The 25,222-nt window shown below is 41.2% G+C and overlaps 1 protein-coding gene across 14 annotated transcripts in view; it reads left to right on the top strand.

The window, feature by feature from the left end:
• Positions 1–25,222, top strand: part of CEP128 (centrosomal protein 128) — a 278,921-nt gene that overhangs the window by 33,838 nt on the left and 219,861 nt on the right. For all 14 annotated transcript variants that reach the window (XM_060181353.1, XM_060181351.1, XM_060181361.1 and 11 more), the window contains 4 exons: positions 14,817–14,903; positions 17,793–17,867; positions 19,585–19,714; positions 24,313–24,464. In XM_060181353.1, the coding sequence (XP_060037336.1) occupies positions 14,817–14,903; positions 17,793–17,867; positions 19,585–19,714; positions 24,313–24,464 (444 nt within the window). The remainder of the gene's footprint in view (positions 1–14,816; positions 14,904–17,792; positions 17,868–19,584; positions 19,715–24,312; positions 24,465–25,222) is intronic.

Raw genomic sequence — 25,222 nt, 5'->3', positions numbered from 1 at the left:
GATCCGAGTGCAACAGTGTTTACAGCTGTAGTCTTATTATGTCCTCGTTTGACGGGTCTTACCTAAGTATGAGGAAGAATCACTCAGTCTCATATTTATTTATCACCTGAGACTGAGCTGCCGTGGTTTTGCTGGCAAGTGCGTCTTGTGTGGCAATCGAGGTAAACTGATGCTGTGACTCAGAAGTCAAGATTCTGAAAGCCCCTTCCATTCTCCCCCCTTCCTGGTCTCAGGGCTCGCACACTGGGGCTGAGTTTTATCTTTTGAGGGCTTGTCTGGAGGGCCTAGCAGGGAGCGCAGCTACTCGTACGCCCTCGACCGAAGAAGGTCCGTCTCTATTCGGGGAAGGCCGTCCTCTTCGACCAAGCCCACAGCTTCGGGAGGGACACAAATGGAGGGTGAGGGAGGAAGGGGACACCCGCCTAGCCGGCCAGATCAGCCAAATCAGCCCTGGCGGTCAGTGGGGTGACAGATGTCGCAGCCAGATCACTCTCACATCCACTGAGTTTTATCTGTTTATGTGGCTCTTGCTACTAAGTGAACTGTATCATTTATTTTCTTTTTAAACAGATGGATACTTCTCTTGATAACAAAATAATTGAGTATTTTGATAGCTTTTTAAAAAATTAATCTATATTTATTTATTGGATAGTGACAGGCCAGAAATCGAGAGGGAAGGGGGAGATAGGGAGAGAGACAGAGAGGCACCTACAGCCCTGTTTCACCACTTGCAAAGCTTTCTCCCTGCAGGTGGGGACCAGGGGCTTGAACCCGGGCCCTTGTGCATTGTAACGTGTGAACTTAACCAGGTGTGCCACCACCCGGCCCCAATATTATAAACACTTTATTCTTTCCTGTATGTTCTTGCCTTCTCCATTTCCCCCATTCTTTATAGACAGCTCATCATCATGAAATCATCAGCGTCATTTTCAAACTATTTTCTGAGTTGGTAAACAAGTTACTCCCTCTACCACTGTCACTCTTCTCTGTTGTCTTGTCACACTTTTGTCTGTCTGCTTATTTCTTTTTGCCCTCTAGGACCTCACACCTGTGTAATTCCACAGTTCCTGGCAGCCCACCCCTTAACTGCAGACAGAGAGACAGAGGCAAGAAAAGGAGCCACCACAGCATGCTTCACCGCTCATGGGGTGCCCCTAGCTCTGTGCATACCCTCGCTCTGTGGTCTGGGCACTCAGACCATCTTCTTGTGCAAAGAGAAGTGTACGTTCTACCGGGTGAGCCGTCTCCTGACCCACGGCACTGTTACTGTTTTCTGGCTGCACAAGCGCGGTGGCCTCCTGGCTTCCATTAAAAAAATATTTTATGGCTTCCATTAAAAAATATTTTATTGGGGGTCGGGCGGTGGCGCAGTGGGTTAAGCGCACGTGGCACAAAGCGCAGGGACCGGCATAAGGATCCTGGTTTGAGCCCCGGCTCCCCCCTGCAGGGGAGTCGCTTCACAGGCGGTGAAGCAGGTCTGCAGGTGTCTGTCTTTCTCTCCCCCTCTCTGTCTTCCCCTCCTCTCTCCATTTCTCCCTGTCCTGTCCAACAACAAACAACATCAACAATGGTAATAATAATAACCAAAACGAGGCTACAACAACAAGGGCAACAAAAGGGGGGAAAATGGCCTCCAGGAGCGATGGATTCATGGTGCAGGCACCGAGCCCAGCAATAACCCTGGAGGAAAAAAATATATTTTATTTACTTGTGTTTATTTTGGATAGGGACAGTGAGCAATTCAGAGGGAAGAGGGAGAGAGAGAGGGAGAGAGACCCTGGGCAGATGACCTCACCAATGTGTCCCCAGAGCCCTGCCCCACTCGAGAAAGACAGTCAGAGACAGGCTGGAGGTGTGGAACCACCTGCCAACACCCATGTCCAGTGGAGAAGCAGTTACAGGAGCCAGACCTCTCTCCTTCTGTACCCTAAAACGCTTTGGTCCATACTTCCAGAGGGCTAAAGGATAAGGGAAGAACACCAAAGGGCTCTTTGAGTCCCAATTCCACCAGAACCTGAAGCGTTTGTCACTAGGAATCTTGCTTTTGTACCATCATCGAACCTGGAAAACACCAGAGGAAGCCAGACGCTATTTCTTTTCTTAGAGAGAAGAGGAAACAAAAGAAAGGACATGCAAAAGTAGTAATAGATGTAGGTGTGACTTAGGACGTGAAGGCAGGGATGTAGAAATAATGAGGGAAGGAGTCGGGTGGTAGGGTAGCAGGTTAAGCGCAGGTGGCGCAAAGCGCAAGGACCGGCGTAAGGATCCCGGTTCGAGCCCCCCGGCTCCCCACCTGCAGGGGAGTCGCTTCACAGGCAGTGAAGCAGGTCTGCAGGTGTCTCTCTTTCTCTCCCCCTCTCTGTCTTCCCCTCCTTTCTCCATTCCTCTCTGTCCTGTCCAACAACGGCAACATCAATAACAACAACAATAATAATTACAGCAATAAAACAAGGGTAACAAAAGGGAATAAATATCTAAAAAATGAAATAATAATAATAAAAGAAATAATGGGGAAAATATAGATATAGATATAAATGGGTAGATCATTATAGATATAAAGTCAACCTGTATCTGTGACCTTGTGGGAAAACTGTATTTTCCAATGGAAGTGCAGAGAGCACACAACTGGTGGTGGGCATGTTATTATCCTCCTATCTTATAACTTTGTGAATCAGTATTAAATCACTAGTGAAAATATTGGGGAAAAACAGAAACACCTGCAGCTGCAGCACTGCTTCACCATTTAAGAACTACCCTCCCAGCAGGTGGGGACTGGGAGCTTGAACCAGGGTCCTGACACACAGTGAGGTGTGCCTAGTCATGTGCCGCTGTCCGCTAGATTCCCACTGAGAGGATAAAATAATACCATAGCATTCTTGGACAAAGCCCTTTCAGTGGTTTCCATATCACATTCTGTATAAAATCTAATGCCCTCAACCTGAAAGCTGTCCAGAGCAAAGATTTGCTCCCATCAGATTCTTTCACGCTAACTGTCTGCTTGTTCTCCCTGTGACCCAACGGAGGCATATTCCTCAGGCCTCCTCCTTCTTTCTGGCTTTTTCCACAGCCTTTCTCTGCCTCTACTTCTGGACATTTGCATTGGTCATCTCCAGCTCTGGAAACCGTCAGCTTGCTTCTGCCCTCATGTCATCCAGAACTCAGTTTCTGGAAGACGGAACTGAGGGGCTCTGCTAGATAAAACCCTCCTCCTTCACGCCGCTCTGGTCTTTATAATGCTTTTCACTGCTTTTTCTCTGTCAGTTTTCACTGAACCTAGACTGGGACCTGGCACAGGATACAGATCTAGTGAATCTTTCTATATAATCAGAACTGTGTACTATCATTTGGTGATGTTGGCACCTGCCCAGCGTGTTCCAGTTACTTTGCTGAACACTGGGAACTTGAAGACACTTTACCCATCGGCTTGCTCTTTGCCGATTCCCATTTAAGCTGAGGGAATAGAAATGTTCAATCGCTGTAACTCAGTCAGGGTGTTATGTTAACTTTGGTAGGCATTGTCCTAGCCCAGAGGGGGGGAAATAATGACCTCATTTTGGCCCTTCAGGAAAAATAAGTTGTCAGAGGGAACATTACTTGCTGAAACCTTGCATTAAAAAAAAAAAAAAAAATCATCTTTGGAAGGTCTTTTGTGAATGTGACTCCACTTACTGTTTGTTGCGACACCATAGATATTTCCTCAGTTTACGGTGAAGATACTCAAATTGTTGGCTCCTGTTCGTTTTCATTCACAACACTCCACTTTGTCTATCGTTTTATGCCTTGCTAATTATTTTTCTCTTTCATGTTTGTTATCTGTAGGTTACTTTTTCCCTTTGCAGGGATGTGATAAACACTGTTTTCTCTTAGGTTATGAAAGAACCATTAATGTCAACAAGATGTTGAAAAAGAAATAGAAAAGGATGATTAACTATTATGGGATTTTTCCTTTCAAAGCTGATTGAACACTATTTGGCACAGCTTGAAGTGTGCAAGTCTTAGACATTCTTTATTCTCCTCCTTAGTCTTTTTCTTGATCTCCTTTCACTCTAACCTGTAGTAAGCTGTTTTTATGAAGCCTCGATCATTTTAGATTGAAACTAGAATACTTTTAATATTCTTTCTTTGGAAAACATTTCCCCCCCAAAAAAAAAACTCAAGACCTGGAATTGAAATTGATTTTGGAGGTTGTCTCTTTCTTTCTTTTAAAAAAATATTTATTTATTTATTCCCTTTTGTTGTCCTTGTTGTTTTATTGTTGTCGTGGTTATTACTATTGCTGTTATCGATGTCATCGCTGTTGGATAGACAGAGAGAAACGGAGAGAGGAGGGGAAGACAGAGAGGAGGAGAGAAAGACAGACACCTGCAGACCTGCTTCACCGCCTGGGAAGCGACTCCCCTGCAGGGGGGGAGCCGGGGGCTCGAACCGGGATCCTCATGCCGGTCCTTGTGCTTCAGACCATGTGTGCTTAACCCGCTGCGCTACCCCCCTGATCCCCCATAATCTGCTTTCTTTTTTCTCCCCTCTCTCCCTCCCATCCTTCCTTCTTCCCTTCCTTCCTTTGCCATGCTTATCACTGAGCTCTATGCATGCATGACAAATCCATTACACCTAGCAGCCATCACTACTTCCTCCTCCTCCTCTTTCTTGCTTCCTCTTTTATTTTTTTTTAAATTTGATAAAGGCAGATGTTTAGAGGGAGGGGGATTAGTGAGGGAGAAAGAGAGACACCTGCAGTATTGCTTCCTCAATTCCTAAAGTCACCCCCAGATGGGCATGAGGGGCTTGAACCCCGGGCCTAGCACACGTAGCATGTGTGCTGTACTGCATGTGTCACTGCCCAGTCCCTCACCAACACTTAGGTCCTCTCTCCTTGGGCTTCTTTATAAAAATGTACTACCTAAGGTTGTTTACTTATGAGTGGCTGTGCTGTACTTTCTATCCACTTTCACCTCCCCAATTCAACTATTGTTCTTTATTTAAAAAAAGAAATTTGTATTTATTTATTATTGGATAGTAGGAGAGAGAAATTGAGAGGGGAGAAGGAGATAGACAGAGAGACACTTGCAGCCCTGCTTCGCCACATGTGAATCTCTCCCCATGCAAGTGGGGACCAGGGGCTTGAACCCGGGTCCTTATGCCCTGTGATGTGTGCGCTTAACCGGGTGAGCCGCTGCCTGGCCCAACTGTTGTTCTTTAGAATTCTTCCGTGTCTACCAACTTATGCTTTCTTTTTTAAAATTAATTTTTTAAATGATTATATTTATTTATGTATGTATTTGATGGAGACATGAATCTATCTGTATTCTCAGGGCAGGGGAGATAGAGAGTCAGAGAGACAGAGAGACGCCTGCAGCCCTTTTTCAGCACTCGTGAAGCTTCCCACCTGCAAGTGGGGACCAGGGGCTTGAACTTGGGACCCTGAGCACTTCAATGTGAGCACTTAGCCGGGTGCGCCACCGCCTGCCCCCTATACTTTCTTACAATACAAGAATTTCTGAAAGATCTCTATTTTTAGGATGCCTTCCTGAGTTGATCAGTTGGGCTGTAATCTTTTGGGTTCTTCTCTTACTGAAGCTTAGTCCTTGTATGGCTTTTCCATTTCCATTCCCCTATTTTGTTTGCTCTCTCTAGGTTCTTGAAGAGTCAGTACATACCTACCTCTCTTAAGGTTATTAGGGCCTGGGGTAGGGGTAGATAGCATAATGGTTATGCAAACAGACTGTCATGCCTGAGGCTTTGAAGTCCCAGGTTCAATCCCTTGCACCACCATAAACCAGAGCTGAGCAGTGCTCTGGTAAAAAAAAAAAAAAGAAAAAAAAAGGTTATTAGGGCTTGTGACTCCTTCCTTTTTTTTTTTTTTTTCACCTATTCTTTAAATATTTGCATCAGTGTCCTTAAAAGGTACCTTAGCGCCTGCCTGTAAATAGCTTAGCCTTTACTAGAAATAAATGCTCCCACTCCTGCTGTGAGTTGCATTTATGCCTGACACATATTTTATATACCCACCACATAACTATAACAAAAAGCAGAGTATTGTTTAATCACACTTACTTCACTGTATGTACGTACTCATTTACCCTCGCCAATATTGTCGCTGGAAATTACAACAAATAAAGAAGGCTCGCACGTCTCTGTGTGAGTGTCTTTGTGTGGGACCACAGGCAGATGGCCGTGGGGTGCTGGCGGCGCTGACGGTCAGCACTGCAGGCTCAGTAGCTGCCTGAAAGCAGGCTGAGAGTTTCTGAGTACAGGACTTGTTCAGTGTTTACTTTGGGCTTTTCTTGAAGAGTGAAATGTTTCTATCTGCATTCTCAGTGAATTTATCCTAGGCCATCTGTTTATTAAGCCCCTTTCCATCACTACCAATTAATATTTATTGGGTAACTACCAAGTGCATAATAATATTGTGTAAACAAAGGCCATACTGCTACAGATAGACTTATTCATTGACTCGATACTGTTTTATTTTGATTAGAAAATATTAAAAAAAAAAAAACCCACCAAATCCAAAGGCATAAACTGACATCCTCTAAATGTGAACAATGAAAGATGTTGTACACTGAGTTTATATGTCATTCTGCTCAAATACATGTAAGACTTTAATTCCCTTAGCTATCTGTGATGCTCTGTTTCTCAATAAATCAAAGTCAGCGGCCCCACGTTTATGAAGTCAAATGAAGTATCACATTGCTCTGGGGTTTCTAATAAAACTACTTGGCTAAAAACAGACCCTCCACTAAGCACATTTGCTTTTTGATCTTGAAGGAAATCCTGGAAAGTGCACTCGCTGGGCTTACAACGAACTTTCCTTGCAAGATTTTTTTTTTTTTTTTATTAAGTAAAAGATTACACAAAGATGTCATGGCTTCCAGTAAAAACAACGGCATCTTCGGGGCTAATACTCGTTACCACTGTTGTTTTTGAATTAAAGAAGTCAGAAAAGTTGACTGTCTTTTCAGCCACCCAAGTTTGGTGGGCAGTGATGAAGGTTTAGTTTTGAAAACTAGCAATTTCAATAACACTGAAGGAATGAAACTCTGACACTAGATAATTGGGATTTCACTTTTGAGATACTCTTTACTGTCAGGGTAGTGGATTTTTGCTGACTCCTCCATGGTCTCTGGCCTAGAATATTCTCCGTATGGGTCTCTGTGCACGGTTCAGGGTAAAGGCCATGACCACGGAGCAGAGCAAAGCAGTCGGCTTCCACAGTGCGTGAGACCGTGACCTTGGTTAACTTCACTGGTACAGTTGCCTTCATCAGTCTCAGAAGTATGAACAGTGATCAGTAAGATTATTTGTTGGGTGAAATTACATCAGTAATAAGCACCCACCTACCCTATCACAAGCACCAAAAGAATTCTTGTGGATTGCTGTTAAAGCAAATCTAACTAGTACGGGGGTGGGGGGAGGCACATGCCAGATCACAGTCCTTAAGGAGAGCTTTTCGCTTGTTTGTTTGGTCATGTCCATGGCCTCACTGTCCCCGCTGTCTGCTTTCCAGAGATGCAGAGCTGGGAAGGAAGCAGGACTCCAAAGCCTCCTGCAGTGCAGTGGGGACTGGGCTTTGGACCTGCTTCACGCACATGGCAGAGCAAGTCTATTCAAATGAGCTATTTGCTGGCCCAAGAAGTTTTAAGATTTATCTTTCAAAACTTTAATTACCTTTAAAGAACATCATAAAATATTGTAATTGCCATAAAAAATAATACCAATATATCCTGGAACCCCACCTCCTCAGAGTCCTACCCCACTAGGAAAGGTAAAGACAGGCAGGGGCATGGGTCACTCAACCTGTCAGTGTCCTGGCCAGCAGGGAAGCCATTACAGAAGCCAGACCTCCAACTTTGCGTGACCCATAGAGATTTTTGGCCCAGACTCCCAGAGGGATAAAGAATAGGGAACTGTCCAGTGGAGGGGATGGGATATGGCATTCTGGTGGTGGGGACTGTATGAATTGTACCTCTCTTATCCCACAATGTTGTTGATCATTATTAGATCACTAATAATAATAGTAATAAAAATAGAAGTTGGAAAATAAGAAAACATGAAGCAGAACTTGGACTGGGTTTGGTGGATTGCACCAAAGTAAAGGACGCTAGGGTAGGGGAGTAGGGATCAGGAAGAAAAAAATAACACCAGTAGTGGCCAGGTGTTGGCGTACCTGGCTGAGTGCACCTTACCATGTGCAAGGATCCCAGTTAAAGCTCTCAGACCCCACCTGTAGGGTGGACGCTTCACCAGTGGTGAAGTAGTGTTGCAGGTGTGTCTCTCTTCTTCTCTCCCTCTTTATTTCCCCTCCCATCTCAAATTTATCTCAATTTCATCTCTTCCAATACAAAAGTAAGGTATTCAAAAATGCCAATATATATATATTTTTAATTTTTGTTTATAAAATGGAAATACTGATAAGCCTATAAGATGAGTACATTTTCACACGATTCCCACCACCAGTGCTCTGTATCCCATCCCCTCCCTTGACAGCTTTCCTATTCTTTATCCCTCTATGAGTTTGAGTCCAGGATCATTATGGGATGCAGAAGGTGGAAGGTCTGGCTTCTGTCATTGCTTCCCCGCTGAACATGGGCGTTGGCAGGTGGATCCATACTCCCAGCCTGTCTCTCTCTTTCCCTAGTGGGGCAGGGCTCTGGGAGAGGTGGGACTCCAAGACACATGTTGAGGTCATCTGCCCAGGGAAGTCAGGTTGGCATCATGGTATCATCTGGAACCTGATGGCTGCAAAAAGCATTAAGATATAATGCAGGACAAATTGTTGACAAATCATGAACCTAAAGGAAAGAATATTGCAGATGAAGATTGGGGTCTCCATTTTGGAAAAAGCTAGTAGGTCTACTTTAGGCATATTCCAAGGGGCCCATGACTTTACTAGTTTTTGCCTGTGCCTGACAGCTAACATGCAGGTGGATCCAGGTTATTGTCTGGGGAGATGGTGTCAGAGTTGGAAAAAGGACTAGAAAGCCAGATCAGGGAAGAGAGTAGCTCCCAAATATGGGGAAGTATATAAATATAAACTGTAAACCCCATCGATTTGATTTGGGGCCCAAAGTCAGCACAGGAGCCTGTGTAACCTCTGCATCCTTGTAGGTCGGAGCTCACGTTCTGTGGTCACGGCTCAGAACATTCCAGGCTGCACTAATTTCAGGACCCTTCTTCCTCGGGTGGTAGGTAGGGTCTGTGGCCCAATCTCCATTCAGAGAATGGAACAGCCCTACCATTGTTGATCCACATTGAGGGCAAGGTCCTATAGGGGCTCACAGAGGGGTCCGTTGTTGATCCACATTGAGGGCAAGGTCCTATAGGGGCTCACAGAGGGGTCCATTATGTTTGTTGTCTCTAATGGAGTTGAGCAGTGACAGTGGAGAGAGGGATCTCTTAGATGTCATCATGTCTGTGTGGGACTCTCAGCTCCCTGACTAGGGCCCCCCAGGTGATGGGGTGGCCTGGTAGTGACTAGAGAGTCATCATTAAAGCATGCCAGTCTCTTGTCCTTATCCAGCTTTTGACGCCCTTAACTTTGTCAGACAAGGTTAGCACTGGAGTGACTGAGGGAAGTGTAATAGGAGGTAGGTGAGGAGGGTGTCTAGGTCTAAGTAGAAACTGTTTCATTAGGTGTCTTTTTTAGGTCCTTCAACTTGCTTGCTTCATTTATTGACTCATTGCAAACTGTTGTGTATTTTTGCTTCAAGGTGTATATTTTCCCTTAACTTAATTGTATACATGTACATGTGCTAATATGTTTAGTTGCTGGTAAAGCTTACCACATGATCCTGGATACAGTATCCATGATACTGTACCCTTTGAAAAGCAGGAATGGCTGCTTGTTGGCACTCTTCACTATCTGCCTACAACTTTCATGAGGAAAAAGCACATAACTCAACTTCAGCCAGTTTTCAGAGTTTCTCTCTTACTTTGATATCCTGAAAAATCTGTTGGTGTCATAATAGTAACCAATACTGGACTGTCTTTGGATTTCTGTTGTGAAGTTCTACTTTCACTTATTAATTTTTTTTCAATTGAACATGTTCATAGAGAATTTTCATTCCTTGGCTATGGCTTGAAAATAAAATGAAAAAAAAAACAACAACTTTTTAAACAGTTTAGATAGAATCCACCTAGATATTGGCTCAGGGATTTAGAATATGATTGTATTGTTTTCTGCCTTGAAAAGAAACTTAATTTTTTTTTGTTTTGTTTTGGTCTGGTTTGGTTTTTGTTGGCACAGATAATCCCAACTGGATGAACCTAAAGGCTAAAATATTCCATGACTTTAGCTAGTTCTAATTTGATTTAGGAAAAAGCAGAATTCAGCAATTTACAGAACTTGACAAGTACATAATCCTTGTTGATTTAAATATACTTGTCTGACCAATGAAATTATGCTGTATTATGCATAGTATATGTGCATATTTTATTGACATTTGATGACTGTAGATTTGTAAGTTAGATTTAAAAATAATTTTAATTGATTTTTATTTTAATGACATATACAGAGAGAAAGGCCAGAAGGCTGCTCCACTCTGGCTCGTGGTGATGCTGGAGGTCTAACCCAGGAGTTTGGACCTTATGACTTTGCATGGTCACCATGCTGTCTTCCAGCAGTAATTTCAATATCTAAAAGAGGATTTTGAAATTAGATGACAAATTTTTAATAAAACATTACAATGAAATAAAGTACCCATTGTCCCAATATATTAGTTTTTTTTCTACATATCAAGTACTTAATATTTGCTATTGATTTGAAATTCACAAATATTTTTGAAACATTTAAATTCAACATACATAAATTTAACATACATCAATATTAAGGCTTTTAACTGATATTTACTTCAGTCCTAATTTGGATCATAATGTCATCTTACAGACTTAAAATATTTGTTTACTGATCTTTATTTTTAAAAACTATTTAGTGTAGAGACAGAAGTTGAGAGGGGAAAGGGAGATAAGGAGAGAGGCACCTGCAGCCCTGCTTCACCACCTGTAAAACTGTCCTCTGACAGTTGGGGACCGGAGACCTGAAACCATTACCGTATGACTTCTGTGTGTGCTCACCTGTGGGTGCCTTGTTAAATTAACTGCTTTTTCAGATCTCGTGACTTTTATTGTTCCTGGGAAAACTATCTGACTTGAAATTTTGTAGCAAGTTCAGTGTTACTGACTCGTTGACTGATAGGAGCACTTCCTTTTTCTTCTCTCTCTTTTTTTTTTTTTTTAGTGCTGTATTTTTTATTTTTTTGAAAAAAATTTTAAACTTTAATAGGACAGAGAGAAATTCAGAGATAAGGGTGAGAATGAGAGAGAGGGGATCGAGACAGAGATCTGCAGCACTGCTTCACCGTTTATGAAGCTTTTCCCCTTCAGGTGGGTACCAGGGGCTTGAACCTGGGTCTTTGCACATAGTAACATGCACACTTTATCAGGTGTACCACCCTAGTCTAGCCCAGAGAATAGGAACACTTATTTTCATACGGGTTTGCTCATTTGCTCATGAATCATCTTTATGTTTTTCCCCTTGTGACCGGCAACATTCAACTTTAGCACTACTGAAATTTTCTAGAAATGTTGCTGGCCATTGTGGAAGTTAACATGTGACCTTTATTTTATTCCAACTTTCATTTTTTTTTCTTAAGCAGACAAAGGAGCTTTAGTTTGCTATTTGTTCTACATTTTTAAATGTGTTATTTCTTAGAGACTCTTGATAAACATACCCATTGTTGAAGTTGTGAGAATTTTTATGGTCTGATGAGATATCTGCAAACTTTTCTTTTTCTGCTGTCCTCTAGCCAAGGCTCTAAATTCTCCCTCCCTTCCTCTCTTCCTCCCTTCCTTCCTCCCTCCTGATCCCTCCCTTCCTTTCTCTCTCTCTCTCTCTCTCTCTTCCTTTCTTCTCACCTTCCTGACTGTGTATAGCTTTAAGAATTCAGAATCATCTCCCTCTACAGAACTACACAAGCACAACATTCAATGTGTCGGCCTTTTTAATGGAAATAAGCACACTTAAAGAAAAAAAATTGTTGCTATTGAAGATTTAAATATGCCCCAGGGACCTCCTATTAAGACTCAGTGTTGTTGCTGTGATCTTAAACATGTAAAGGACAATTTGAATCCTAAAGCAGGGCACGTGATAGCTTTATAGCTGGACTGCTTTTAACAGAAAAACAAGCTTTAAAGGGCAACATAACATAGTAATATAAGCTCATGCTTTCTTTCTCTTTTTATAGCTGCTTTTTACTGGGTCATTTTTAATATAATTCTAAGTTGCTTGATCCACGTCAAATGGAAAAGAGATTCAGGGCAGCCTTGCACACCTGCAAAGGAGAGTGAATGAATCAAGTTATTATTAATGTTTAAAAATGACTCAGAATTTCAATTCAGTTAATGTTTCAAATGCTGGCCCTTAATTGTCTGTTTTGCCAGGAGTTTGAAGTACATTACTAGGTACTTAGTAGGTCTAGAGGGTTAGATTTTCTTTGTCTTTTATTTTGAAGTACCTAATGCCGAAATTGGCTTAATAGTCTGTGCTAGATTACTGATCAGTATTTTACTTGGTCACTGACACATGGTATACTTAGGAAGCAGAAATAGTGCTCAAACTTAATGGTATTTCTAGATAATGTAGTAGAAATGTGATAATGTGCTTTGGACTGCTCCTCAATACCTTTCTTTTGTTTCTTTACAGAAAAAAATACACAACACAATATTTCAGTTATTGTTGACTAAGTTTCCTAGGGCCTACATAATAAGAGTGAAAGGAGAAATAAAAACAGAATATTAAGCAACATTTGAGGCATCACTGAAGAAACTGTATTATTTTAGAAAAGTGATACTATAATTAGCTGGCCAGATGGTGAAGGTGGAATACGAGCAGGAAAGGGAATGTTATTGAATTTTTTTAGGTATCCAAGAGAATTAGAGTTTTTTCTTTTTACTTTTTCAATTCACTTAAATATGGAAATTTGAGTTTAGAAAATAGAAAATTGACTTACAACAAAATTATATTTTAATTGAATATAATTCTATGGAGGGGGCCGAGCGGTGGTGCACCTGGTTGAGTGCACATGTTATATACAAGGAGCAGGGTTCAAGCCCCCGGTCCCCACCTCTAGGGGGAAAGCTTCACCGGTGGTGAAGTAGTGCTGCAGGTGTCTTTCAGTCTCCCTCTCTGTCTCCCCTTGCTTCTCAATTTCTGCCTATCTCTATCAAATAAATAAAGGTCATTAACAAAAAAAATCCACATAGTAGAAAATACCGTTTGATTAAAGTTCAACTTAGTGATTTTTTTTTACTTTCAACACCAAGTGATGTTTATTTATACTAATTATGCAAAATAAAGATGAAATATTTCTTAGCATGAGGATGAAAATAATGACTTATTATAATACCCATTAAGAGGAATGAATCCTGGTAGCTGATGTTTTTTCTTTTGGGGTAGTGATTGAGAGAGAATATTGGGTGTGGTTATGAAAACAGGTGTTTAAACCTGAAAACTGGAGTAGAGGCAAATTGCTTTGTATGCCACAGGCAAGGGCATTTAGAATGCTCTGGAAGGAAGTGAGGGAGCTGCAGCAAACACACAAAAGCAAAGAACAAACAATGACATTGGACGAGATATGTCGGGGAAGAGCTTAGCCAGTTGAGTATCCCAGAAGAAGCGAGAGCACAGTCAAGTCTGGGGAGATGTGGTCAATTGTCTCTGTTCACCTGTGCAGTTGTGTGTGCATTCTAGATCACCTGCTAATGGTTTTGTCTAAGTGGGTCATGTTGGAGTGAATTCAAAGAGGTTCAGCGGGCGTTGACCTATGTGTCCGTTTGCTCGTAGTCTGGGTTTCATTAGATTATAAACTTTGAAGATGGAACCAAGATGGAAACTTTGAAGATAGGCCAAACAAGAACTGACTATTTCATAGTTAATCTGATATGACCTACATTGGTTGGTGAAATGTTAAGGAGAATGGTATAAGTTCAAAGTATCTCCCTAAATATGTGTGTTTCATTTTATTTTACTGTTTTATTTTTTAGCAGTTCTAGCATGTTTCCACATCTTCTTGGATATTTTGCCTGAAGGAGGCAGTCTCACACTTGTCCTCTTGAGCAGAAGAGGACTTAGTGATTTTTCTCCTAGCAGATAGAGTGGAAAGAAAAGATTTCTAATGTTACGGTAGGGAGACTTGGCAGACCACGTTACCTTAATAAGTGATTACCGTCACCAGCCATGAGTCATGTTGGCATGAACGGGATGCCATGAGCAAGGCATGTCTGTGGTGTTATTCCCTCACGTTTATGGACTCTGGCTAATCATGAGAAGACACCAGGCAAAACCAAAGCGTAGGGACATTCTACAAAAGACCTGCTGGGAACACACCTAGAGTAGCTCTTCAAAAATGTTGAGAGTATAAAACAAGAAGACACTAAGAAACTCCGATGGTTTGGAGAGTTCTTAAGAGAGAAGCAATTCTGCATTGCCCTCGGAGATTATCAAGGTCAAGTGATAAATTCTTCAGGCTAGACTGAGTTAACAGGTTTGTCATGTACTTGCAGATTTCTTTTTACAACCTGTAAAAGCCATTAACCCCCCTAATAATAAACTGAAAAAGTGGTCCGGGAGGCGGCGCATTAAAGCATTGGCATCTCAACCTTGAGGTCCTGAGTTCAATCCTCAGCAGCACATGTGGTGTCTGGTTCTTTCTCTCTACCTTCTTTCTCATAAATAAATAAAACAAATTCTTTTTTAAAAAATAAAATAAAAAATAAGCAAAAAAAAAAAGAATAATACATGTTTTCTCACTTCATTCTAGGCACTGAAGAAGAAAGAAGCTAAAGCAGAGGAAAATGAGGGAGACATGAAAATCAAGCTGCAGCAGAGTGAAACTGAGAAGACTCAAGTAAGATTTGAGAGGCTGAGGCTTCTTGTTTTTGGCCAAAATGTATCTTATTTTAGAGATAACTCGAGACTGCCTCCCCAGTGTCCAGATCAATTCATGATTTTACGACAGTAATATACAGCAATTCGAGTCGCTCTCTGTGTACTGTCATATTGTTTGATCTTTGGCAACATGACTGTGAGAGTCTTTATGGAAAGTTGAACATCTTTTCGTGATTAGGAATTGGTCGGTCCCTCCCAACCTCCCTTCTTTCCTTCCTTCTAATGCTGTTTGTGGTCAGTGATACTCATCGAGTATCTTGAAAAATGTCCTTGAGATCATTTGTAAGAACACAAAGTGACTGCCACTTACTGTCGGATGCAGGTATAGCTTCTCATCTGGCCACTTTTCTTGCTTCCTTCCTTCCTTCCTTCCTTTATTTTTTTTCCTTTCTTCTTTCTTTCTTTCTTTCTTTCTTTCTTTCTTTCTTTCTTTCTTTCTTTCTTTTTTCTTCCTTCCTTTCTTTCTTTCAAGACTAGGTCAAGACTAGGACTATGACCCAGGGATTATGACAGATCATGACAGGCCTTGGGAGAGTTTGAAGTCCTTTGTCTAAAGTGTGATTTTGTTGTTACCTTTCTCCATGGAAACAAGACAACAGGTCAGATGCTATTTTGCATGGTCGGTGATTCTGTATGTATGTATTTCATATATACTGTTGTTAAAATACATTAATTTTATGACCTCATTTATAGTTTAAAGTTCAGTAAGTGGGTTAATTTTTTTTTAGATTTGTGTGTAGTTCTTTTCTTTCCTTGTTGGCCCTAAGGCTTCAGTGCCCCAGGCCAGCTTTTTCAGACAGCAAGACACAGAGACAGAGAAACACTGGTAAGCACCACAATATGGCAGCTTCCTTTGATATGGTGGGGGTAGGCTGGGGCTGGGGCTAGGTGGGGCCAGGCTGGACCCTGGCTCAGGAGCGTGGCAAAGCGAGTACACTGCCCATGTGACCTGTCTTGTTGACCTAGTCTCCTGGGATTTTATTTTATATGTAGCAGCACATCGCTATGGTCACAGTCGCAGTATCCATCACCACAGTGCTCCCATGTGCTACTCTTTGATAGCCTATCTTCTAGAGGGTTAATTGTAGCTCATTTATTCGATCATCTTGGATAACTATTACAAACCAAACACTCCACATAACTTAATATAAATTCATGATATTGCAAAATCACCTTGGTGTCACAAAACATGTTTAGCATGTGTATGCTCTGAATTGTTAACAAGCCTACTTTTCATTCTATTAGATATTTTGTCAAAGTGAAGTAAATTAGTCAATTCAAATTGCACCGGGAATTAATTTTAAAGTTGTTTATTTATTTTTAATTAGCTTATTATTGATAGAGGCAAAGAGAAATTGAGAGGGGAGGAAGAGGAAGAGAGAGACAGAGAGACACCTAGAGCCCTGCTTCATCACTCCTGAAGCTTTCCTGCTACAGGAGGGACTAGGAGCTTGAACCTGGGTCCTTGTGCACTATAATGTGTGCACTTAACCAGGCGCACCCCCGCCTGGATCCCGGGAATTACTTATTTGCTAGGCAAGGTTTCCATGAATATTTATGTAGCTAAAGCCATTTGAAGGAGCCAAGGGATAGCTTACCTGGTACGTAAAGAATAGCATGGCTCACGTTCAAACTCCAGTTCCACATGGGGATACTATTGCAGGGGCCGGAGAACTCTGGTGCAGTGATCTGGCTGTCTGTCTGCATGCCTGTCTGTCTGTCTATCTCTATTTCTGTCTGTCTGTCTACCTCTGTCTGTTATCCATCCATCCATCCATCATCCATCCATCCATCCATCCATCCATCCATCCATCCATCATCCATCCATTCATCCATCCATCCATCCATCCATTCATCCATCCATCATCTATCCATTCATCCATCCATCCATCCATTCATCCATCCATCCATCCATTCATCCATCCATCCATCCATTCATCCATCCATCATCCATCCATTCATCCATCCATCCATCCATCATCCATCCATCCATCCATCCATCATCCATCCATCCATCCATCCATCCATCATCCATCCATTCATCCATCCATCCATCCATCCATCCATCCATCCATCCATCCATCCATCTACCTATCTCATCTATCTAGAGTAAAAAGAATGAAAAAAAAATTGGCCCAGGAGTGATAAAATCATTCATGTGCAAGTCTGTAAAACTGCAAGAAATTTGTTTCAAGGGTGGAGTGGTGGTGTACCTGGCTGAGTACATATGTTACAATGCACCCAGGTTCAAACCCCAGTCCCCACCTGCAGGGGGAAAGCTTCACAAATAGTGAAGCAGGGCTGCAGGCGTCTCTCTCTCTCTCTCTCTCTCTCTCTCTCTCTTTCTATCTCCTTCTCCCTCTCAGTTTCTGGCTGTCTCTATTCAATAAATTAATAAAGAAAATTTTATTAAGGAAAAGAAATTTGTTTTAAATACCTTACTCTAATCCACTTCTTCAGAAAGCTGCAAGTACTTATAGAAAGAAAAATTGCCTTTGAATTTAAATTAAAATGACTGAGATTGGAAGGAATCTCAGAATTGTCTAGTGTAAAATTCCTGTTTTAGAGATGACAGTAAGGAGACCTAGGAAGAAGAGGTTAAAACAGGGTTACAGTTGAGGTAGAATTCAGACCTCCTGGGGCCTGGTTCACTTCATGTTATGCAATTAGCATTATTTTAGTGGAAGTAGTAATCAGTGTTAATAGCAAGGTATTTACTCTTTCAGATTAGCTGTCAGTACCTTCCAAATACTTTAATTTTTTTTTCTGTAATTAAATTTCCCCCCAAATAATTGAGTTATCTTTTGCCCCATTAGACATTTTTCTTTATCCTTTGTTGACACTCTAGCTTGAACAGGAATTGGAACTATCACGAAAGTTATTGAATCAGTCAGAAGGCAACAGAGAAACACTTTTGCATCAGGTAAGTCTATGCAAGCTATGATAATCTACTTTTAAATTAACTTTAACAAATTGAGTCTACTTCTTTGTGAATGGAAGAGTAGTGAGTTCTAGCATACCCCCCACCAGGAATGTATATTCAAACATCTAAGCAAAGTACGGAGTCTTTCTAGAATGACTCAGGGTGAGCTTGTTTGCGAAGCGCCAGTGCAAGTCCCTGTTGTTCTTCTTCTAGCGTTTGCCCTTCTTCTGTAGCCAGTCAACAGCATCAGGTTGAGCCTGATGTAAAGTTTCGAGACCTCCTTTGAATCTGGAGAGGTGGCAGTCGTTGATTATGTGGGTCATAGTCTGTCTGGAGCCGCAGGGGCAGTTCGGGTCGTCTGTTGTGGCAGTGCACCTTGCTGTTACTGCTGCAGGCTAGGGCTGGAAGTTAAGATAAAAACTTCCCAGGAGCTTAATTTTATCTGAGGAGGCATTGGACGGTGAAGGAGGAAGAAGAACACATCAAACGTCTATGCATGCCCACACTGCTTTGAGTGCATCACTGTCTGGTATCCCTGTTCTGAAGCTGATAACTGCCTCCTCTGAGCCAATTATCAGGCTGAATTTTAAAGCCCAACGTTTTGCAGCCCATTAGCCCATAATGGGAACTCGCTGCTTCTGATATTGAAAGTTCAATAGCATGATAAAGCCGCCTTGCATACATTGGGTCAGGGCATGTGGCTTTCTAAACTACCTCTTTGTTTTTAATATAAACTGTGACTTAACCTTCCTCAGTTTTGAAGCATGGGTTACATAACTCACCACACAATAATTCGCTAAGTAGGCAAAGATGTCAGGCATCATAGATGCTCATAAGGAATGTTACGGTTTGGAAATGAGTGTTGAAAATAAGCCATCACACCTGTTTTTTTTTTTTTTTTTTTTTTTTTTTAACGCAAAGCCTTAAGAAATTCTCATTGACTTTGTTCTGCAGCCAGTGGTTACATAAAATTGATGTTGGCAGCGTGCAGATTTTCTGTTGTGGAAGTTTATGTTTGTATTCAATCCAACTTAATTTTTTTGTTTTTATTTTTGGAATTTTGATTGGTAATCTGTTGTTTCAGTTTTTCAAGCATGAGATTTCTGTGTTCAACTTGACATTATGATTCTAGCCAAGTCTTTTTGTCTAGGCTAACTTTTTTAAATGTTGACTTACTTAATGTCATTGGGGTTGTTTCTTCTAAGTGCTAAGTAATTTGCTAGTCTCTAGAAATGCAAAGATGAACAAAACAGTAACTTTAAGGAGTTTATAGTTCATTCGATAGCACATACTGCTTACTTATCTTGAGTGGCATTTTGCTATTGAATATACTCAAAGACATTATTTTACTTGAGCTTACCAATCAATAAATTATGCTCACATAGAAGAAAATAAATGAAAATTATAAAAAATTGTATGATTTAACTAAACCTTATTTGGCTTCATCATAGTGCAGGTAAACTAGGTCAAATTAAGGAGCTTTCAGCAATGTGACCAAATTCTTTGTGACAGTAGACGCTCTGTGGAAAGAATGGGAGCAGGAATCCAGACTGTTTCACTGTGCTTGGCCCACAGGGAGATTGACATGGCTTCAGTTTATGTTTACAGTGGTACAATGACAGTAGGTTTTTTTTTTCCACCAGGAAAATTATTCATAATTATTCTGTTCATGTTTACAAAACTGATACAAGCTTCCTTTTTGACTATATGTTCTTAGGTAGAAGAACTTCGTATGCAACTTACGAAAGCAGAAGGCGATCGGAAAGGTTTACAACATCAGGTATCTCAGATTGCTAAGCAACAGTCAAGCTGTCAGGATAAACAAGATGACCGGAGGTTTAGGAGAGGTATACTTCTGAGTTATAAGTGTCTGTCTCTGTGTGTGTGTGTGTGTGTGTGTGTGTGTGTGTGTGTGTGTGTAGCTGTGATTTTTGTAAATACTTCCCATTTTCTTTTTTTTTTTTAATATTTATTCCCTTTTCTTGCCCTTGTTGTTTTATTGTTGTAGTACTTGTTGCTGTTGTTGATGTCGTCGTTGTTGGCTAGGACAGAGAGAAATGGAGAGAGGAGGGGAAGACAGAGAGGGGGAGAGAAAGACAGACACCTGCAGACCTGCTTCACCGCCTGTGAAGCGACTCCCCTGCAGGTGGGGAGCCGGGGGCTGGAACCAGGATCCTTACGCTGGTCCCTGCGCTTTGCGCTTACTTGCTGCGCTACCGCCTGACTCCTAATACTTCCCATTGTCACAGTTGTTTTCCTTATTGCGCTCGCTCTTGTCGCCTTCTTTGCTATTCTCTTCCCTCCCTCCCTCCTTCCTCCCTTCCTCCTCCCCTCCTCCCCTCCTTCCTGTCCGCTGTAAGATTTCACTCCTGATGTGTGCATGTTTTGGGACTGGACATATGTGGCCGTATCAAGCATCATAGTCTCTTAGTGTCGTAGCATAGTCTCACCACCGTACACAACTTTTGTGCTCCTACTTTCTAGTTGGATAATTTGTCTTCTGACTGTTGACTTTTAGGACTCCCTCCTGAAAAGTTGGGTACCTTTTCTTATCTCCCTGTGGTGAGTGCTTTTAGAATACCACTCTTCCCAACTTGGATTCTTTCCCACCATCATGCAGGACCCCACTGGCTCTCTTATCTTCTCTCATCCCCTCTTCCCCAGAGTCCTTTGCTTTGGTTCAATGCACCACACCTAGTCTAAGTTTTCCCTTTCTTCCCTTATTTCTTTTCTTTTTAAAATATATATTTTAAAAAATGTATTTATTAGAGAGAGAGAGAAAAAAAATTGAGAGGGGAGGAAGAGAGAGAGAGAGAGAGAGAGAGAGAGACACCTGCAGCCCCGCTCCACCACTTGTGAAGCTTTCTCCCTGCAGATGGGAACCGGAGGCTCGAATCTGGGTCCTTGAGCACTGTCACATGTGCACTCACCCAGGTAGGTCAGCACCCGGCCCCTCTTTGCTTATTTCCTAAGTTCCACCCATAGCTAGTGTTCATCCTTTTCTTTCTGACTCGCCTCACTTACCATGAGCCGCTAGAGTGACCTCAGGTTTTGGTTTGTTTGTTTTGTTTGTGGGTGTCAATTATTCCAGCACTGTTTGTTAAAGTGCTCTTCTTTTCTCCATGGTATCTATCGCCTTTGTTCTTTTGTCCAAAGTAAGCTGACTATTTTACGTAGGCACTTTCTTGGTTTTCTTTCATGTTTCTCTCAATACTTTTTATAGCAATTCTTTTCAATATCCATTTGCTTATTCATTTATTTAGTTTTTTAAAAAAAAATTTTATGAATGAGGTAGACAATGAGAGGGCAGAGGAGGGACAGAGAAGAGCATCAGTTAACTCTGGCCTCTGATGGTGCCGGGGGTTGACCCTGGGATCTGTGGGGTCTCAGGCACTCAAGTTCTCTTTATAGTAAGTCTTAAAGCTGGGTAAGGCCAGTCTTACAACTTGTTAAAAGTTATTTTCCAAAATTTAGTTATCAATAATTTTAATTATTTTTTCCTGTCCAACCCTGGTGTCATTTTCTTGAGGAAAGGTTGATTTACAAGATTATTATTGTTAGGAGGTAGGTCCATTTCCACATCTCCCCAAGAAAGATATTGGTACATTTCCCCCTCAGCCCTAGAGACTTAAAGTGCTCTTCTCCCCCTCGCTGTTACTTTCACTTTCCTAACTTTTAGAAAGCATAAACTAGTTATGATCAACATCCTCGCTTGCGTTATCTCAGAAGTGGTCACGAGCCATAGGACTTGCTTTGTCTTCCATGGACCAAGAAGAGTTTCATGCCTGAGGAATCCGTGACCGCTCTTTATCTTGCAATGTTGATAGGTTGTGAAATGCACTGACTCTAGATGTCTGTTTTCTGGAAGCTTATGTTTAATAGAAAGGTAGTATTAAAAGTTTTTTTTAAAGTAGTTTCTGATAGGCCAGTGCCATTTGTTTTCATGTGTAAATTGTTTCAATAACTTATCTTTTCCTGACGTGGCTAAATTATTGGAGAAACTCAGAAACATTCTGTGTCTTCTTCAATTCAGGGAAGCTAAATATTTCCCCAGATCTCTATTCATGTAGCTCTTTCTGTTGCCAAAGCTTGGTATCGACGTTGCCAGAAAATCTTCACTGCATGTCAAATTCTGACAAACCTATTTTCATATATTTGCATGCCATTAAGATCACCTAAGTAGCAAGTGATGTTATAATTTACATATATTTTGACATATATTATAAAATTTTATTTTAAAAACTAGTCCTGAAGTATTAGCTTATTCATCAAATTTTCATATGGAAAAAGACTTTGGGGTATATTTGTTTTGTTTTATTGTCTGTAAATTGTAGTTATTTTCGGTGTCTTTGAGGACTAACAAAATCACATTTTTTAAAAAAAACTGCTTTCCAGATTTAAAAACATCTGAAAGTTTCCCTGTTAATGTGAAAATGATCTTCTCTACTGTCTTTTAAAATCCTAGTGCTTTTTTATTTCTATAGAAATAACTACATTTTATAGAAGATTCTGCATAAAAAAATCCACACTTATTGTCACAGTCTAGCGATTTGTCCTTCCATGCACTGAAAAATTACTTTCATCTCTACTTCTAAAATTGGCCTTAAAAAATAATAATAAATAAGTGATCTCTTCAGTTAAATTCAAAGGAATTCTCACCTTATCTACCTTACTTAACCTGCTCTATTTCCTTTTCATTCCTTGAGTTCTTCTGCTGATTTCACTATACCCTCTCTTTTCTCATTCTTATATTTTCACTTGTATCTTTTTTCTATGTTCACACTTTACCTTTTGAATGCTAGTGATATCTAGAATCATGTTCATGGTATTTCTCACTTAATGCCTATCCCTAAAGGTAGTTATTTTATCGCATCTCTTTGGCTGTCATCAGTAATGTGATCTAGTCTTCGGCTACGATTCCCTCTCCTTAACTTAAGCCCTTCTCATGGAGTTCCTCACTGGATCTTAAAAACATTACATGAATAATCTTTGCTTAGTGAAATTTTATACCCATTCTTTAAATCTAAGATCTCAATCCTTTCTACCTCAATTTTTCACCTAGATTTAATCCTTCTGTTCTCTCTATTATTTCTGTTTTATAGCTATTATACAAAAGTATATGTACTGTGTCTATCAATGCTCCTATCATACTATCAAAATGTCTATATATCTTTCATCTGAGACGTGCAGACTTGCGTGTTTTTTCATTTTCTGTGTGTGTGTGTGTGTGTGTGTGTGTGTGTATATATATATATATATATATATATAGAATGCTGTGTATAATTGATATTGGTAGTGTTTCTTCCCTTTTTTGTTTTAGAAGTTTCTTTTTATTTATTTCTTTTTAATTTTTTATTATCTTTATTTATTTACTGGATAGAGACAGTCATAAATCAAGAGGGAAAGGGGAAGACAGAGAGAGAGAAAGAGAGAGAGAGACACTGCTTCACCACTCGTGAATCTTTCCTCCTGCAGGTGGGAAGTGGGGGCTCTAACCTGGGTCCTTGCACACTGTGACATGTGCTGTTGGGTGTGCCACCATCTGGTTCCCCTTCCCCCCTTTTTCTTTTCCTGGAAAGAAAACTACTGGGGGAAAAAATGGAGCTTTGAATTGATAGTACATGTTCAAAGTTTTGAAACTAAACTCAAGGGAGTACTTTATATCTTATTTCTGTGTTTGGAATGCAACCTCACTGAGAAAGCGTTTTTGTGATTCTTATTTTCAAATGAGGTGCATCCTATGAACTGCAGACCCAGCATCCTGCTTTGCAGCAGGCACTGCGCTGATGTTTGTTGCGTGTAGTGCAGAGCTCCCTGTAGCACAGCTGCCGGAATGAGTGAGGCAGTGAGCACCTGCAGTGAGCACCTTAACAGCACCGTAGCTTCCTGCTGTGAAGTGCTTCTGTTGTGTGTGCTACCGTTGGAGTCCTTCAGTTGAAAATCATTTTAGCATTTCTGTTTTATCATCTGGAAGTAATGGATGGCTAGAAGAACAGTTAAATAAAATGTGTAGGATTTGTAGTCTGGGAGGTGGCGCAGTGGATAAAGCACTCGACTCTCAAGCATGAGGTCCTGAGTTCGATCCCTGGCAGCACACATACCAGAGTGATGTCTGGTTCTTTCTCTCTCCTCCTATCTTTCTCATAAATAAAGTCTTTAAAAAAAGTAAAATGTGTAGGATTTTGCCCAGAGAAATCATGCTATAAGTCTATACCAATTTTATTTTTAGTGCCAGATAGGCATGATGTTGAATGACACAGCAATGTATGTAATTAGAAAACTGAAGCCGATTTGCCACAGACTAGCCAAGTGAACAGTCCGCTAAGAGACATCATTAATACGTGATTTAGGCTAGCTGGACCATGAAACCAAACAAGAATATGTTTGAAAGCACGTGCTCCCAAGAAGGAAGACCGGTCACCACACTTTGCATTTTCTCTTTAAGGGATTGAGCGGGAGAAAGAGGATCTGGAGAAACAGATGTCAGATCTGCGAGTACAGCTGAACTTCAATACGCTGGCGTCTGAGTTAGAGGAGATGAAGCGGTGTGCGGAGCGGAAAGACAGGGAGAAAGCGCATTTGGCAGCACAAATAGAGGTGACGTAGCTGCTCTTTGTTTCCGTTTTAATCTTATCTATTTATTTACTGGATAGTAACAGAGAGAAATTGAGAGGGGAGAGGGAGACAGAGAGGGAGACAGACAGAGAGACACCTGCAGCCCTGCTTCTCCACTCTTGAAGCTTCCCCCCCTGCAGGTGGGGACCAGGGATTTGAACCTGGGTGCTTGCTTACTGAAATGTGTGTGCTCAATCAGGTGTGTCACTGCTTGGCCCCCGACATTGCCGTTCTTAAGCCCCATTCAGAGGATCTGAACTTTGCCTTATGGACTTGCTTGCTGAAGCTTTGACATAAACACCGTACTGCGCGAGAGCTCTCGTTTGTGCACACAGTGGCTTTGTAGATGACGTACGGGTATTTAGAAATCTTCTGAGATTCTTATCATTTACACTTAGACCTCAGAGCCTGGTCCGAGCTTAAATTTGAACATGTTTTTTTGTTCCAAAAGCAAGGGAGCATTCTCCTGTATATACAAAAGCCCTTTCTTCTGTAAAGGGCACAGTGGGTTGTCATTTGCCTTGAGGGTTTACATGGCAGGAGCTATAGCAAAAAGTATTATTAAAAAACAATTGATCTGTTTAATAGAGACAGAAAAATCAAGTGGTCCTGGAGGTGGCACAGTGGCTAGGGCACTGGACTCTCAAGCATGAGGTCCTGAGATCTGTCTTGGCAGCACATGTCCCAGATTGATGTCTGATTCTTTCTCTCTCTCCTCTCTTTCTAACAAGCAAACAAAC

The sequence above is a fragment of the Erinaceus europaeus genome, chromosome 22 (genome assembly GCF_950295315.1).
Source record: "Erinaceus europaeus chromosome 22, mEriEur2.1, whole genome shotgun sequence".
NCBI classification, from domain to species: Eukaryota; Metazoa; Chordata; class Mammalia; order Eulipotyphla; family Erinaceidae; genus Erinaceus; species Erinaceus europaeus.
Note: the sequence above shows the minus strand (reverse complement) of the source record. Positions and strands in the feature narration are given on the sequence as shown.